The sequence below is a fragment of the Rana temporaria genome, chromosome 2 (genome assembly GCF_905171775.1).
Source record: "Rana temporaria chromosome 2, aRanTem1.1, whole genome shotgun sequence".
Taxonomy (NCBI): domain Eukaryota; kingdom Metazoa; phylum Chordata; class Amphibia; order Anura; family Ranidae; genus Rana; species Rana temporaria.
This window is the reverse complement of record NC_053490.1, coordinates 8332792-8350845: the sequence shown is the minus strand read 5'-3', so window position 1 is coordinate 8350845 and position 18054 is coordinate 8332792. Positions and strand designations below refer to the sequence as shown.

General features: G+C 46.3%; 2 protein-coding genes across 4 annotated transcripts in view; one reads left to right on the top strand and one right to left on the bottom strand.

Annotated features, from left to right (window-relative positions):
* Nucleotides 1-1502, bottom strand: part of PAAF1 (proteasomal ATPase associated factor 1) — a 43637-nt gene extending 42135 nt beyond the window's left edge. For 2 of the 3 annotated variants that reach the window (XM_040339803.1, XM_040339805.1), the window contains exon 1: nucleotides 1426-1502. In XM_040339803.1, coding sequence (XP_040195737.1) covers nucleotides 1426-1487 — 62 coding nt within the window. In that variant the 5' untranslated portion in view covers nucleotides 1488-1502. Of the gene's footprint in view, nucleotides 1-1298; nucleotides 1401-1425 lie in introns of those variants that run through there. The other variant, XM_040339804.1, reaches the window with a different exon arrangement.
* A 251-nt stretch (nucleotides 1503-1753) lies between these two features.
* Nucleotides 1754-16867, top strand: LOC120928795. Its single transcript, XM_040339802.1, has 2 exons — nucleotides 1754-1838; nucleotides 14996-16867. Exon 2 carries the CDS (start codon nucleotides 14997-14999, stop codon nucleotides 16860-16862), a length of 1866 nt encoding a protein of 621 aa, XP_040195736.1. The 5' UTR covers nucleotides 1754-1838; nucleotide 14996; the 3' UTR covers nucleotides 16863-16867.
* Nucleotides 16868-18054: the final 1187 nt, after the last annotated feature.

Below are 18054 nucleotides of genomic sequence, written 5' to 3'. Positions count from 1 at the left end.
TATAGAATATAGACAGGCTAGGGTAGTATAGTATATAGACAGGCTAGGGTAGTAAAGGGGTAGGGTAGTATAAGGGCAAAGTAGGGTAGTATATAGACAGGCTATGGTAGTAAAGGGGCAGGGTAGGGTAGTATAGGGGCAGGCTAGGGTAGTATATAGACAGACTATGGTAGTATAGGGGCAGGCTAGGGTAGTAAAGGGGCAGGGTAGGGTAGTAAAGGGGCAGGCTATGGTAGTATAGGAGCCGGCTAGGGTAGTAAAGTATATTGACAGGCTAAGGTAGGCTAGGTAGTATATAGACAGGCTAGGGTAGTAAAGGAGCAGCCCGGGGGGCAGTTGTCATCATGACACACAAAACTGCTGGAAAAAAAAATGTGGCCGTCAATTTGCTGGATAAATAAAAGCGAAGGAGAGGTGGCCGTGGTTCAATTTGCTGCCCCTCTCAAGGTTCTGTCGGGTCCAACGGACCCACTGGTACTAGAGTTGCCACCTCATCCCTTTAAAAAGGAACACATATGAATTATACAGGTTCTGAGGTTAATTTAATGCAGGAAAGGCACCAAATGAGTCTAATTACCTCCTTAATTAGCCACAGAACCTGTGTAATTATTATGTGTTCCTTTTTAAAGGGATGAGGTGGCAACCCTAACTGGGACCCATGGTAGGGCCGGCCCTATCTGCAGCTGCGTTCACTACAGGCCATTGCACCTTCATTCGCTGGAAAGGGTTACATTTGGTGGCGGTACCGCCCCATTGAACGCGACCTGCGGTATAATTTTTGCTTTTGTTTAACGTGTATCGCCCCCCCCCCCCTCCCTTTCGGCTGCCATATTAAATGTAAACAAAGGCCCTATGGGCACCAACACAAGCCACACATTTCCTGGGTGACGTCTCACGGCCTCGCTAGAACGCGTCACTGAACCCTGAGCGCTCAGCACTACTTCAATGTATTTTACATTTCAGAGTTACGGAAAGAGGCAACTGGCGACTTCGGACTGCGAGCGTCACTTTGAGGTGCAGCGACCCTTCCAATACACCACGGGAAAACAGAAAAAGAGATGGACACTCCCAGGAGCAAAACGGCAAATACAGGGGGCTGGTATTCGCCACTTTGTGGTAAAAAAAAAGTAAGCAAACGCTTACAAAGCGCTCATATACATGCAAGACCTCAACTTATCCCCTTCCCCCATCCACAGCACACTCCCCATCATGTGATATCCCATAATAATAACACCCTGATATTTACACACACTTTCCATCATAATAATAATAACACCCTGATATTTCCCCACAATCACCTGAGACTCTGAGCCCAGTCACTCTGGATAAAAATCCTGGCAGCCATTTTGCTGGAGACCGGAAGCACATATGGAAACCTCCAGAAATATATTATCCCAAAAATATGGTGAAAAATATGACATCTACCTGTCTCCATTTCCGGAGCCATTTTTCTGTAGCCTCCGGTGGGTGTAACAAGATGTCCGCATATCTCTTTCTCCCTTTATCCTTACTGTGGACGAGTGCGGGGTGTACCAAGATGGCAGCGACCTAACGTCACTTCCGTTACAAATTCTGACAGGTCGCCGAATCTGTCGAAAAACACCGCCTGTAATCTTTGTCTCCGTTTCGCTGCCATTTTTTCTAGGATCGTCTGTATCTGTTTGAATGGCGTAGGCTTCAGAAAAATGGCCGACGCTGTTTAATTTTTAGCCTATAAATTGAGGACAGTTTAAAAAAAAAAAGGTGAAAGCGTTGCAAGGAAAGGAGTTTGGTGACATTGGGAAGTGTTGTAAAGAGAGAAGTAAAAGGTAGGAGAGGAAACAAGAGAGCCTGTCCAGGTGAGACATGATCTGTATTATATGACATGTGCTGCCCCTGATTACCAGGGAACATTTCTTCTTGGCTCCTCAGAGGTTCTGTATTAAAGGAGTACTCCAGAGCAAATTTTTTTTTTTTAAATTAGCAACATCTTTAACCCCTTCTCGACCGCCGCATGTACATATACGTCGGCAGAATGGCACGTACAGGCACATTGGCGTACCTGTACGTCCCTGCCTAGACGTGGGTGGGGGGTCCGATCGGGACCCCCCCCCCCGCGACTTGCGGCAGTCGGGTCCCCTCGGGGAGCGATCCGGGACGACGGCGCGGCTATTTGTTTCTAGCCGCTCCGTCGCGATCGCTCCCCAGAGCTGAAGAACGGGGAGAGCCGTATGTAAACACGGCTTCCCCGTGCTTCACTGTGGCGCTGCATCGATCGAGTGCTCCCTTATATAGGGAGACTCGATCGATGACGTCATTCCTACAGCCACACCCCCCTACAGTTGTAAACACACACACAGTGTACACCAAATCCTACAGCGCCCCCTGTGGTTAACTCCCAAACTGCAACTGTCATTTTCACAATAAAGAATGCAATTTAAATGCATTTTTTGCTGTGAAAATGACAAAAATCCCAAAAATGTGTCAAAATTGTCCGAAGTGTCCGCCATAATGTCGCAGTCACGAAAAAAATCGCTGATCGCCGCCATTAGTAGTAAAAAAAAAAATTTTTATAAAAATGCAATAAAACTATCCCCTATTTTGTAAACGCTATAAATTTTGCGCAAACCAATCGATAAACGCTTATTGCGATTTTTTTTTACCAAAAATATGTAGAAGAATACGTATCGGCCTAAACTGAGGGAAAAAAAAATTTTTATATATGTTTTTGGGGGATATTTATTATAGCAAAAAGTAAAAAATATTGCATTTTTTTCAAAATTGTCGCTCTATTTTTGTTTATAGCGCAAAAAATAAAAACCGCCGAGGTGATCAAATACCACCAAAAGAAAGCTCTATTTGTGGGGAAAAAAGGACGCCAATTTTGTTTGGGAGCCACGTCGCACGACCGCGCAATTGTCTGTTAAAGCGACGCAGTCCCAAACTGTAAAAACACCTTGGGTCTTTGGGCAGCAATATGGTCCGGGGCTTAAGTGGTTAAAAAGTATATAAGAATGTAATTCACCTTCAGTGTCATATCTGCAGCAATCCCCGACTTTTCAGAAACCGGAAGTTCGGCCAGTCATTCCTGGCTATGAATTTCGTACCCCATCTTGGTAACGAAACGTCATCTTTCTGCAGCCTTCCCCCGTCTGCTCCTGCCTCCTGTGTCCGCCCCTGGCTCCTGTGGGTCACTCCCACACTTTGAATATTCATTGTTCATTCGTTTGCACAGCCCTGATTCGCTGGGCTGTGCAAACTAGGGGGCGGGAGCGATCCACCTCGGATGTCAGCGACAGGCAGCCAGGGCTGGGCGGCTAGTTATTTTATTCCTACACATTGTCCATAGAGCACCGTCATTTCATGTTTGAAGCAGCGCCGCCACGGACCCCCCCTTCCCCCCCCCCCCGCACGGCTGTCTGCTCTGACATCCATTCATAAGGTAGCCACTCTGCCGGTATTTTACTGGCTGGGCTCGGGTACAGGCGGATGGGATTGGTGCAGTGGCGAGTCACATGGGTGGCGAGTCACACGCTTTCCGGGAACCCGTCACGAAGGAAAGGAAACAAAACCAAGCAGAAAGCAAGGAGACTGTCCGGGGGGGGGGGGGGGTGATCGGTGGCGGCGGAGCGGCTGACCCCACACATCGAGTGCCTTCTCCCAAATATCAGTGACATGTAAGGGGGTCAGCAGGAGTAAGACAGGGGCACGGGACAGGGCACGCCTGCCAGGGACAGCCCGATCTATTCCAATTTCCAGCACCGTGCGTGTGTGTGATGGGGGAGAAGGCTGCTGTCAGGTGTAGGGGAGCGTGGTGCACCATTGACAGAAAGCTGCCAGTGACTGTGTGTGTATGTGGGTGGCATGGCCCCTCTTTCACCACTCTCTCTCTGACACCCCCTCTCTCATCTCTCTCTCTCTCTCTCTCTCTCTCTCTTCTCTTCTCTTCTCTTCTCTTCTCTTCTCTTCTCTTCTCTTCTCTTCTCTTCTCTTCTCTTCTCTTCTCTTCTCTTCTCTTCTCTTCTCTTCTCTTCTCTTCTCTTCTCTTCTCTTCTCTTCTCTTCTCTTCTCTTCTCTTCTCTTCTCTTCTCTTCTCTCTCTTCCCCCTCTCTCTCCCCCCCTCTCTCTTCCCCCTCTCTCCCTGACCACCTCGCTCTCTTTCTCTCCCTGACCTCTCTGACACCCCTCTCTCTTTCTCTCCCTGACCTCTCTGACACCCCCTCTCTCTGACACTCCCTGATCTCTCTCCCTGATCCCTCTCTCTCATCTCTCTCCCTGATCCCTCTCTCTCCCTAATCTCTCTATCTCCTCTCCCTGATCCCTCTCTCTCATCTCTCTCCCTGATCCCTCTCTCTCATCTCTCTCCCTGATCCCTCTCTCTCATCTCTCTCCCTGATCCCTCTCTCTCATCTCTCTCCCTGATCCCTCTCTCTCCCTAATCTCTCTATCTCCTCTCTCTCTCTCATCTCTCTATCTCCTCTCTCTCTCTCATCTCTCTCCCTGATCCCTCTCTCTCATCTCTCTCCCTGATCTCTCTCTCTCATCTCTCTATCTCCTCTCTCTATCTCCTCTCTCTCTCATCTCTCTATCTGTTACGTACCTGGTATGTTTAGAGTCTGGTTGTAGGAGGCCTCTCTTACGGCTCTGGTTCACGAGCCACTGAAGTGGGAACAGCGGACTCGGAGCACAGCGGGGTAGGAGTGCCGATGCAGAGATGAATAGATGTAGGTGGCTGAGTCTCTCTGGCGGGGAGGTGCAGACGGCACTGAGGCAGAAGAGGGGGTCAGCGACCCTGACAGGTGATACGACTGCAATGGCAACAAGCTGATGAAGAAAGCAGATAAATAGGAAGCAAGAAGCAGCAGGGTCAGGCAAGCCGGGTCACAACGGATAATCAGATGGTTCAGATGCAGGTAACTGAAGCATAGTCGTGGTGCAAGCAGGTGGGTCTGGCAACGGTGGGTCCAATCAGAAGGGTAGTCAAACAAGCCGGAGTCAGGGATTAGAGAGATACGGATAGTCAACAAGCCGGGTCAAGGTTCAGTCAGTAATTCAGGATCAGGTTTCAGGATCAGGTTTCAGGATCAGATTTCAAGTGTAAGTTCACTCCAAAACTGCAGATCAGGCAGCAATGTGTTTGAGTCCAGCAATGGCTTTTAAAGTGTGCTTTGGCGCCAAAAACTTGCACACGCACGCTCCCGCTATCGTGCACGCGCGCGCACCCGTTGTGCACGCGCGCGCCCCCGTTGCGCAGGCGTGCGGGAAGTGCTGCGGTGTGTCAACATGGAGGAACCCTGTTGTTTCCTCAGAAACGAGGATGGATGAGGCTGGGAGGTAAGTCCCTGACATTGCCCCCCCCCAAGGGGCAGCCTCCGGATGCCCAGTCGGGCCTTTTTGTCTGGGTGAGCAAGAAAAAAGGCACGTAATAACTTCTTGGCGTGTAGATTACTTTCAGGTTCCCAAGAGTTATCTTCTGGGCCATACCCCTTCCACTTGACCAGAAACTGGTTTTGTCCTTGTCGCTTCCTGCAGTCCAATATAGTTTCCACTACGTACTCTTCACAACCATCGATCTGGACAGGTTCAGGAGGCTTGGATCCTCTGTTAGGGAAGGGATCAGGGGCTGCAGGTTTGAGTAGAGAAACATGAAATACAGGATGTATTTTCAGGGAATTAGGTAGAGACAGTTCATATGAGGCTAAATTAATTTTCCTCTTAACCGGGAAGGGTCCCATAAACTTAGGTGCCAACTTCTTAGACGGGCAAGGTAATCTTAAAGCGGATGTGCCATGGGAACAAAATATTAAAAGTCAGCAGCTACAAATACTGCAGCTGCTGACTTTTAATAATAGGACACTTACCTGTCCTGGAGTCCAGCGCCGATCGCAGCAGAGCACGAGCGATCGCTCGTCACTCTGCTGCTCCCCCCGCCATCCACGCTGAGGGAACCAGGAAGTGAAGCGCTGCGGCTTCACTGCCCGGTTCCCTACGGCGCATGCGCGAGTCGCGCTGCGCCCGCCGATTGGCTCACACGCTGTGTGCTGGGAGCCGAGTGTTCCCAGCACACAACGGGCGACAGACGGGATGTGACGGAATGCCCGTCTTTCGCCCGTATCGTGTGGCCGGAAGTGGGTGCAAATACCTGTCTTTAGACAGGTGTCTGCACCCCCCTCCCCCCTGAAAGGTGTCAAAAGTGACACCGGAGGGGGGGAGGGTTCCGATCAGCGGGACTCCACTTTAGGGTGGAGGACCGCTTTAAGTTATTTGTGGACAGCCATACCTGATCATCCGGTTTGAGATCCAACTCTCCCCTTCTTCCCTTGTCGAAGAATCTCTTGCCGTCAGCTTGAGCCTTGGTTATTGCTTCGCGTAATACCTGGTTGTTACGTTTAAAAAATTCCAAGATATCTTGAACCGCTGGAACTGCTGATTCTGAAAAGAAATCTGGCAAAAATGTTAAATTAAAACCATAATTAGAGAAAAAAGGGGATTGCCCGGTAGCTGAGTGTTTGGCATTGTTGTATGCAAATTCTGCTAGAGGTAGCAGCGAGACCCAATCATCTTGAGAAAAAGTTGTAAAGCATCTGATATATTGTTCTAAGGTTTGGTTTGTTCTTTCGGTTTGCCCATTGGTTTGGGGATGGTAGGCTGAAGACAGAGAAAGCTTAATTTGTAACTTCTCACAAAGGGCTTTCCAGAACCGAGAGGTAAACTGGACCCCTCTGTCGGAGACAATATTGGAAGGTACTCCATGTAGCCTGACGATTTCTTTGATAAAAACGCGAGCAGTTTCAGCAGCAGAAGGTGTATTTTTCAAAGGAAGGAAGTGAGCCATCTTGGTAAAACGATCTACAATCACAAAGATTGCTGTACATCCTTCAGAACAGGGAAGTTCCACAATAAAGTCCATTGCAATCATTTCCCAAGGTCTATTGGGCACGGGTAGAGGTTTTAATAGACCCCAGGCTTGTTTTCTGGATGTCTTGTTCCGATTGCAGATGGGGCAAGAGTTGATATATTTCTTACAAAAGTCCTCTAAGTCAGGCCACCAGAAAGTGCGTCGCACTAATTCGAGGGTTTTACGAACTCCGAAGTGCCCCGCTAACGGGTGGTCATGGAGAAGTTTTAGAACTTCCACTCGGGTATTCTCCGGTACAAAAACTTGACTCCCTCTCCAAAATAAACCGTCTCTGGAAGTTAACGAGATATTGGGGGGTTTGGAAGATTCGGAAGATGCTTCTCTGATCGTGGAAAGCAGATCGGTATGCAAAAGTAAAAAGTTGCCATCCGGAAGGATGGTGTCTGGAATGGATGTGTCCTTCGGGTTGTCATGCATTCGGGATAATGCGTCTGGTTTAACATTCTTGGATCCAGGTCGATAAGTGATATGAAAACAAAAGCGAGAAAAGAAGAGAGCCCAACGGGCTTGTCGAGGTTTTAGCCGTTTAGCTGTCCTTAGATACTCCAAATTTTTGTGATCTGTGTAGATCAATACAGGATGAGCAGCGCCTTCAAGTAAGTATCTCCACTCCTCTAAGGCGGTTTTGATGGCCAACAGTTCTCGATCCCCCACGTCGTAATTCCTCTCTGCGGGGGAGAGCTTTCGGGAATTAAATCCTACTGGATGCATTAAATCCTTGTCCCCTGAGCGTTGTGAGATGACAGCCCCTACCGCCACTTCAGAGGCATCTACCTCAAGGAGGAAAGGCAACGCTGGATTGGGATGACTGAGGATTGGAGCGGATGTAAAGAGTCCCTTCAGGGTATCAAAGGCCTTTTGAGCTTCAGGATTCCATCGGAAACGAAGATTCTGCTTAGTGAGTTGAGTAATGGGAGCCACTATCGTAGAGAAGTTTTTAATAAATTTCCTATAAAAATTTGCGAACCCAATAAAACGTTGTACCCCTTTTTTATCCAAGGGTGTTGGCCAGTCTAGGATGGCGGATACTTTTTTCGGATCCATTTCAATTCCGGTTGGAGAAATCACTAGACCTAGGAATTGGATAGTTAGTCGCTCGAACTCGCATTTCTCTACTTTTGCATACAAGCTGTGCAGGCGGAGACGATTCAGGACCTTGCAGACGTGCACTCGGTGCTCTTCCAGGGAACAGGAAAAAAACAGGATATCGTCCAAATAAACAATGACAAAGATGTCTAAGAAGTCTCTAAATACGTCGTTAACAAAGTGTTGAAACGTAGCAGGGGCATTACATAGGCCAAAAGGCATTACCAAGTACTCATAGTGTCCATATCTTGTGCGGAACGCTGTCTTCCATTCATCTCCGTCCCTGATGCGTATCAAGTTATACGCTCCCCTCAGGTCCAGTTTAGTGAAAATAACGGCAGATCGTAATTTTTGAAAAAGTTCGGGTATTAGGGGCAGGGGATAGCGATTCTTTACAGTGATGTTGTTTAGTTCCCGATAATCAACACAGGGACGAAGAGTTTGGTCTTTTTTTGTGACAAAAAATATTCCGGCGCCTGCTGGCGAAGTGGACGGACGGATGAATCCTTTATCCAAATTTTCATCAAGATAAATTTTTAAGGCGTCCTGTTCCTTCTCGGAAAGTGGGAAAATCCGCCCAAAGGGGATCTCAGCCCCAGGAAGGAGCTCAACCGGACAGTCATATGGCCGATGAGGCGGAAGAGAATCAGCTCCTTTCTTGCTAAACACATCAAGGAATCCATGATATGGTTTTGGAACGGACTGAAGCAGACTGGGATCGGCATTTAAACACATCAGGGTAGGAGATGGGTTGGACGGTCTGGGCAGGCAGTGTTCCTGACAGTAGTAAGAAGGGAAGGTGATTCTTCCAGATATCCAGTCAACTTGGGGGTTGTGTGCCCGGAGCCAAGGTATGCCTAAAATTACTGGGAACAAAGGAGATGAAATGACATCCAAAATTAACAGTTCCTTGTGTTGGAGAGAAGTAGTAGCAGGTAGGGGAAGCGTCTCTTGTGTTACCTGACCAGACTTGATGTGTGAACCGTCGGCCAAAAAGACAGAAAGTCTAAAGTCCTTTTTACGTAAAGGTATATTATGGAGATCAGCAAAAGTGGAATCAATAAAACAGCTGCACGCGCCTGAATCAACGATAGCGTTGACCAACACCGTCTTTTCCGGAAGCTGTAACGAAAGGGAGAGAGCAAGGTGGGTGATGTTGGCAGAAATGGCTGAAATATTAATAGGAGCTGAAGACTTGAACTTACGTATCTTGACGGGGCAGTTATACACGTAATGGCCGGCCTCGCCGCAGTAGAGACACAGGTTCAACTGGCGACGACGTGTGCGTTCTTCCGGAGTGAGAGTAGGTCGCATCACACCTAATTGCATTGGTTCGGAAGTGTTCATAGACGGATCAGTAGAATTCGGAGGAGTAGGTGGTCGGTAACGAGAAGCGGGTAAGGGGGCCCGAGCAGTGACCCATACTGGGCGACCTTGTTGGGAAGAACGCTCTGCCCGGCGTTCCCTTAGTCGCCGATCAATTTGCACGGCCTTAGTGATAAGTTCGTCTAGGGTTTCAGGTACCCCAATGCGGGCTAGTTCATCCTTCAGGGGTTCTGACAAGCCTAAGCGAAATTGGTGGCGCAGAGCTGCGCTGTTCCATTGAGTATCTGCACTCCAACGACGAAAATCGGTTACATAATCCTCGACCGCTCGGCGGCCTTGTTGAAGTGCAAGTAAAGCGGTTTCAGCCGTGGCAGTCCTCTGGGGATCGTCGTAAAGTTGGGCCATGGTCTGGAAGAAGTTCAGCAAAGTCTCTGTCTGAGGGCCATTATCCTCTAGCAACCGATGTGCCCATTTTTGGGGTTCCCCTTGAAGCAGGGAAACGACAAACCCCACTTTCGTGGCCTCTAGTGAGAATGTTCGGGGTTGCAGGGCAAAATATAACTGACATGCGTTCCGAAAGTCCCGGAATTTAGAGCGATCCCCTGTGAATCGTTCGGGCATAGGAACCCTGGGTTCAGGTGGTAACATTACCACAGACGGAGCAGCAGCGGCTGATGAAGACCTAGTGGAAGATGCTGGGGCATCTCCAGGAACGGCTAGGTTCTGGACCTGTCCTTCCAATCTCAGGTAGCCATCTTGCAAGTTTTTAACCGCTTGAGTGAGGGATGATAGATGCTTGCATATCTCCTCCATCGCTGGGGCAACTCCTGCAGACTCTGTCATGGCTGCCTGATACTGTTACGTACCTGGTATGTTTAGAGTCTGGTTGTAGGAGGCCTCTCTTACGGCTCTGGTTCACGAGCCACTGAAGTGGGAACAGCGGACTCGGAGCACAGCGGGGTAGGAGTGCCGATGCAGAGATGAATAGATGTAGGTGGCTGAGTCTCTCTGGCGGGGAGGTGCAGACGGCACTGAGGCAGAAGAGGGGGTCAGCGACCCTGACAGGTGATACGACTGCAATGGCAACAAGCTGATGAAGAAAGCAGATAAATAGGAAGCAAGAAGCAGCAGGGTCAGGCAAGCCGGGTCACAACGGATAATCAGATGGTTCAGATGCAGGTAACTGAAGCGTAGTCGTGGTGCAAGCAGGTGGGTCTGGCAACGGTGGGTCCAATCAGAAGGGTAGTCAAACAAGCCGGAGTCAGGGATTAGAGAGATACGGATAGTCAACAAGCCGGGTCAAGGTTCAGTCAGTAATTCAGGATCAGGTTTCAGGATCAGATTTCAAGTGTAAGTTCACTCCAAAACTGCAGATCAGGCAGCAATGTGTTTGAGTCCAGCAATGGCTTTTAAAGTGTGCTTTGGCGCCAAAAACTTGCACACGCACGCTCCCGCTATCGTGCACGCGCGCGCACCCGTTGTGCACGCGCGCGCACCCGTTGTGCACGCGCGCGCCCCCGTTGCGCAGGCGTGCGGGAAGTGCTGCGGTGTGTCAACATGGAGGAACCCTGTTGTTTCCTCAGAAACGAGGATGGATGAGGCTGGGAGGTAAGTCCCTGACACTATCTCTCTCTCATCTCTCTATCTCCTCTCTCTCTCTCTCTCTCTCTCTCATCTCTCTCTCTCATCTCTCATCTCTCTCTCTCTCTCATCTCTCTCTCTGATCCCTCTCTCTCTCTCTCTCTGATCTCTCCTCTCTCTCTCTCTCTCTCTCTCTCTATCTATCTATCTATCTATCTATCTCCTCTCTCTCTCATCTCTCTATCTCCTCTCTCTCTCTCTCTCATCTCTCTATCTCCTCTCTCTCTCTCTCTCTCTCTCTCTCTCTCTCTCTCTCTCTCTCTCTCTCTCTCTCTCTCTCTCTCTCTCTCTCTCTCTCTCTCTCTCTCTCTCTCTCTCTCTCTCTCTCTCTCTCTCTCTCTCTCTCTCTCTCTCTCTCTCTCTGACCCCTCTCTATCTGACCCCTCCCTGACCTCAAGTTGGACATGGGGGATACAGAGTTGGACATGGGGGATACAGAGTTGGACATGGGGGATACAGACAGCCAACAGCTGTCCTGGCATGTGCGGTACTTTCTGTTGAGCTCTGTATCTAAGCTTATCATGTGCGTTACTGTCTGAGCTGTGTATCTGAGCTTATCATGTTCTGTACTGTCTGATGAGCTGTGTATCTAAGCTTATCAGGTTCTGTACTGTCTGATGAGCTGTGTATCTAAGCTTATCATGTGCGTTACTGTCTGATGAGCTGTGTATCTAAGCTTATCATGTTCTGTACTGTCTGATGAGCTGTGTATCTAAGCTTATCAGGTTCTGTACTGTCTGATGAGCTGTGTATCTAAGCTTATCATGTGCGTTACTGTCTGTTGAGCTCTGTATCTAAGCTTATCATGTGCGTTACTGTCTGATGAGCTGTGTATCTAAGCTTATCATGTGATGTACTCTAAGAAGAAAAGTGTTACTGCGCTGATCTAATTATCCAGAGGTATTTAATCTCTGGGAATATGGACATAAGTGAAATATCAGGGCCACAATGTACCCAATCTTAAGTGTGAATAACCTGAATACAAACAATAAAAAATATAAGAAATATATGAGTCATACAAATGTGACACAGTGATTTCAAACTTAAATCATATATCTAGATCAGTGTGTCAGCATACAATCCATATGCCACAGTGCTTCTATGAGAAAAATGGCTGTTGCTGCTACTGACCAACCAAATCGTGAAAACAATACGAAAGATATTACAAAAAAAATATATTATATATATATATATGTGTGTGTGTAAAAACCCAATATGCAGTATGCCAACTGCACCGTGAGTTGTCCAATAACCGATATTGGAACAAAATAAAATAAATATCAATAAAAGTGAAATAATTATCAAACAACCATACAAATGTGCAATGTGCTGGCTGCACTTAAAAATAGTCCAAATGGCAGGCAATCTTGCTCTTATACAATAGGTTCCAGCAAACACAAGGTTCAATGTTGGTAATGCTGTGTACAGGAAAGTGCCGCTATCTCTTCCACCCGACAAAGATGTGCCACCATCACCAATGGTTAAAATCAACACTCACCAGACCCCAGATATTATTAGGCTCCAAAGTGGTGTCTTTTCTTTGTCCGTCAGTGGGTGTTGCCTCCTTTTCCCTTTTACAAGGTGTCATCAATTCCTCAAAAACAAGGGGCTCATCATGGTGTAGTATATTAAAATATGTATTTATTTAAAAAAGGTAAAAAAAAATAACACTTACAATATAAAGTGCCTCTGACCGGCACTGAGTGTCTTTGGCAGTGTCAACCGTTAAAAGCCGCTGACCAGCATTTAAGTGGCGTCCTAAGAGGTGTGCTTGCCCCGCTGTGCTCCGCATGTATTGCTACAAGGGGTCCGTGCGCGCTGGTGTGCTGCACCCTCAATGTGTGTGTCCAAACAGCCTCTACGCGTTTCGCTAGTTGCGTCGTCAGCATTACCAACATTGAACCTTGTGTTTGCTGGAACCTATTGTATAAGAGCAAGATTGCCTGTCATTTGGACTATTTTTAAGTGCAGCCAGCACATTGCACATTTGTATGGTTGTTTGATAATTATTTCACTTTTATTGATATTTATTTTATTTTGTTCCAATATCGGTTATTGGACAACTCACGGTGCAGTTGGCATACTGCATATTGGGTTTTTACACACACATATATATATATAATATATTTTTTTTGTAATATCTTTCGTATTGTTTTCACGATTTGGTTGGTCAGTAGCAGCAACAGCCATTTTTCTCATAGAAGCACTGTGGCATATGGATTGTATGCTGACACACTGATCTAGATATATGATTTAAGTTTGAAATCACTGTGTCACATTTGTATGACTCATATATTTCTTATATTTTTTATTGTTTGTATTCAGGTTATTCACACTTAAGATTGGGTACATTGTGGCCCTGATATTTCACTTATGTCCATATTCCCAGAGATTAAATACCTCTGGATAATTAGATCAGCGCAGTAACATTTTTCTTCTTAGAGCACTATTGACCCCCACTAAGGGCACACAGTACTGCAGCAGATCACAGTTCACATTTATTTATTTATTTTCTTTTGCGCCGGTGACACTCACAACCATGTGATGTACTGTCTGATGAGCTGTGTATCTAAGCTTATCATGTTCTGTACTGTCTGATGAGCTGTGTATCTAAGCTTATCAGGTTCTGTACTGTCTGATGAGCTGTGTATCTAAGCTTATCATGTTCTGTACTGTCTGATGAGCTGTGTAACTAAGCTTACCAGGTGTGATACTTTCTGTGAAGTTGTGCATCTCAGCTTCCAGATGTTGAGAAAAATTGAACTCTCAGCATGCCTGGACTGCCAACGGCTGTCCGGGCATGCTGGGAGTTGTAGTTTTGCAACATCTGCAGGGCCACAGTTTTGACACCACTGTTATATTGGCATTTATATAAATTATTAGGATATGTGCACTTTTTTTTTTTTGAAAGGCTGGAGGCAGACTTTGAAAGTATATATGTGTGTGTATGTGTATATATATATATATATATATATATATATATCTCTATCTATCTGAAAATCATTTAGTATAGAAAACATAAATTACTATATTGTAGACCTTTGTGTATATATCACAAACCGGAATAAGCTCGCAGACTCATGCTCAGAACTGCGCCCCGGCGTGATCCCTGAGCTACGCCGACCCACTACCAACGCCCAGTCCATGAATCAGCCCAGACTTCCGCCCTGCAGGTGCAAATGTACTGAAGCTTTTTTTTTTCTAAGCTAGGTCGTTTGCATTGTGGTGGGGCAGTTATGGCTGATGAGGAATCCTCAGGTGGGCGGATGACCAATTTCAGCCCAGAGGAGAGGGCTGTAATTATTGAGGGCCTCTCCCAACATGGGGACCGCCTCTATGTGTTGTCCAGCAAGTGTTGTTGCTCAGTTCGTTTGTAACGCTGCTGCTTTAGCTGCTCTCCAGCTGACCTCTGCAAGTTTGGTGCAAAGTTACCCCTGCTTTTATGAGGTGTAACTTTGCACCGGAAATTTCAGCTCCGCTCACCGGGAGTAGCCTGCGCCAGTCAAGCTTAAGTTGATGAATCGGCCCAAAAACCTCATTTGCATATTTAAAACACAAAAACGATGGCCGCGCCAGATCCGACCAGCGTAAATCTGCGCCAACGCCGCGCCGGCGTGGAAAGGTTACACCGAGGCGATGAAGTCTATTTGGAGGCGTAATCTGGTTCTCTGGGTAAGGCGCAGCGATCCGCCGGCGCAAATCTGCACTTACGCCGTGCATCTACCAAAAAAACGGTGTAAGTGCTACATGAATCTGGCCCCTTGTTTTTTTTCTTGTCTACATTATTTAGTCTGCGACAAAGATAGCTAAGACAGGTCGTCTCCACTAACTTGTAGAACATAATACTCTCACTTCTACCCCCGCTCCAGTTTTCACTAAAACTTTTTTTTTAAATGCAACAGAGACACAAACACACTTTTTTTTTTTTTATACTTTGGTTTTTAAAAATATTTTATGGTAAATTAAACCCAATTCAAAAGTATCATAAAGCTAAAATATTAATACATTTCTATAATCTAATTTTTTGATTTATTCTCTTATTAGCATGCCATCGTGTATAATAAAAGGTTGCCCCAATACTTGGCGTAAGCGGGATACATCCGCCATCATGCACAGTTTTCCTATGCAACGTGATAGAATACAGAAATGGCTTGAAAATAGCGGCCAATTCAAGAATAATCTACAGGAGATGGTACAGAAGGTGCTCGATGGGAAATTGTACGATACATATCGAATGTGTTCTTTACACTTTGAACATCATGCATACAGATACGAGGAAAACCGGCGAAGACTTAGACCAGATGCTCAGCCGACTATATTTCAAACACAAGCATCCACATCGGGTGAATCTACTGGAATTATCACAGCCATGCCATCAACATTTACCGTTTCCTCTTTACCTACTCATAGTGTTGTAAGTACTTGCTCTACGGCAACCACCACAGTTCTCACATTTTCAACAGCTTCTTCAAAGTCTACAACAGTAACTACATCAGCTTTAGAAACAACCACTCCGTCAACAACCGTTATTTCCATCACAACAACTCCACTGTGTACTCCGTTGTATGCATCATCAACCGCTGTGTCGCAAGGATTAATGCAACGATTTGAAAATTCTGAGCCCTCAACGTCTTCGGGACGGTCCTCTATACAAACATCTACTGGCAAGCAGGATTCTGGTCCAAAAAGAGTTTCAGAAACTAGAATTCCATCAACACAAAGCAAAAGACCAAGAACAGCCAGTTTAGCGCAAAGGGATTTTGCATCTCAGACTATGCCTTTTTATTTTCATAGTCCAAAGAGCCAAAAAAATCCTCTTCCAAAAAGAGCAAAAAATAAATTGTGCCGTAAAATTATTTGTGAAGAAGAAGAAAATAAAAAGGCTAGAGAAATTGTATATACTGCTGAAGGAACTGAGCACGGTGCTTACGAAATTCATACTTGTCAAGAAAAGCAAACGGCTGTGGAGGAAAGTGTTGTTTTGGAATATGATTTGTCATCAGCAGTTCAAAATGAAGAAGTTGAGGAAGGTCCATCCTCTATTTTCCAAGCCGAGGAGTCAATTACTACAACTACATCCACCCAAATACCATGGATGGCTCCTCAACAGAGTACATACATTCCTGTAAGAAGTAATCAATATTTAAAAGAACACAACTACAACCAAATTTTTCGTGAGCATGAAATTATTGACCCTTTCTCTCCATTACTAGATCCTCAGCCAACTCAAATGGTTCTTCCAGAACCTGATGAAAACAAGCAAATGGACCATGAATCAATTCCTGGAGAATGCGCTGAGAATACTGTGCCAATAGAATTCTCAGAAACCACATATATCGATGAAGACGACACCTCCTTTTATCCATCGGATTGTGAGGAGGAGGTTGAGGAGGAGTCTTGCGTTGACAGTAGTGAGGATGAAGAGGAGGAGGAGGAGGAGGAGGATCTTAATGAAAAGTTTGAGGATTTATTTGATATAAATGAAGATATAGTCCGTGATGCTAAATTCATAGTTTTCGAATCCTCCTTGAAAAAACTTATACGCCTTGTGCCGTGTCAATTTAAAAAAAAATGTAAAGGAAAGCTAACTCACTATCAAAAAAGTTTCCAGGGAAGCCTGATGAGCTTGAGTGTAAAATGTTCTCAAGGACATACCGGGCATATATGGAAGTCACAACCAACTGTAAATAATAAACCTGCTGGAAATCTCATGTTATCTGCTGGAATTGTACTAAGTGGAAATAGTTTTAAAAAAATAGATTGTTATTTTAAATCAATCAATCTAAAAGGAATCTCCCCCTCAACTTTCTATTCATATCAGAAAGATTCAATTTTTCCTGGAATTGATTTAAAGCGGGGTTCACCCTTAGAGGGCACTTTTTCCCCTTCGCTTCCTGCTCGTTTTCTCTAGGGGAATCGGCTATTTGTTTTAAAATATGTGCAGTACTTACCCGTTTACGAGATGCATCCTCTCCGCCGCTTCCGGGTATGGGCTGCGGGAATGGGCGTTCCTTCTTGATTGACAGTCTTCCGAGAGGCTTCCGACGGTCGCACCCATCGCGTCACGATTTTCCGAAAGAAGCCGAACGTCGGTGCGCAGGCGCAGTATAGAGCCGCACCGACTTTCGGCTACGAGTGACGCGATGGATGCGACCGTCGGAAGCCTCTCGGAAGACTGTCAATCAAGAAGGAACGCCCGCTCCCGAAGACCCATACCCGGAAGCGACAGAAGAAGATGCATCTCGAAAACGGGTAAGTACTGCTCATATTTTAATACAAATAGCCGATTCCCCTAGACCGAACGAGCAGGAATCTAAGGGGAGAAAAAAAAAAATTTAATAAATGGGTGAACTCCCACTTTAAGTTGGAAAACCGAACAACAACAAGTTTTACAGGACATTGGGAGAGCACCTATGTATCTGACTGGAGATGGTCAAAATGATTCACCTGGATTTTGTGCTAAATACTGCACATACACCTTTATGGATGCAGATTCCAAAAAAAATTGTCACCTTTCATGTTGAGCAACTCCAACCCACAGTAACATCTGTTGCACTGGAAAAAATTGCCTTTAAAAAGTGCATAGAAAGTCTGTTAGAGAAAAATCTTGATATTGGCTTAATTGCTACTGACAGACATATATCGATACGGAAAATTCTGCGGGAGCAATATCCATTCATCGAACACCAGTTCGATGTATGGCACCTGGCAAAGTCAGTAGGAAACAAAATTTCAGCCGTGGCCAAAAACAGGAGCACTGAGATTTTAACCACTTCCTTACCGGCCCATAGTGAAATGACGTCCACAAAGAACCTCTGCCGTTCAGAGTGGACGTCATATGATGTCCTAGGCTTTGTGGGGGGGATATCTGAATGATGCCTGCAGCTAGAGGCATCATTCAGATATCCTTCTAAACTGCCGGCGATTCTGCACAACGTAAGAACGATCATAGCGATCTGCCGCTAGATCGTTCTTACAGGCGGTGGGAGGGGACATCCCCCCCCCCCCCGCCGCCATCCGGTGCTTCTCCGGGCTCTCCCGTGCCATCGGGGGCCCGGAGAACGAATCGTCCGGCGCTCGCAGGAAGCATAGAGATGACTGGT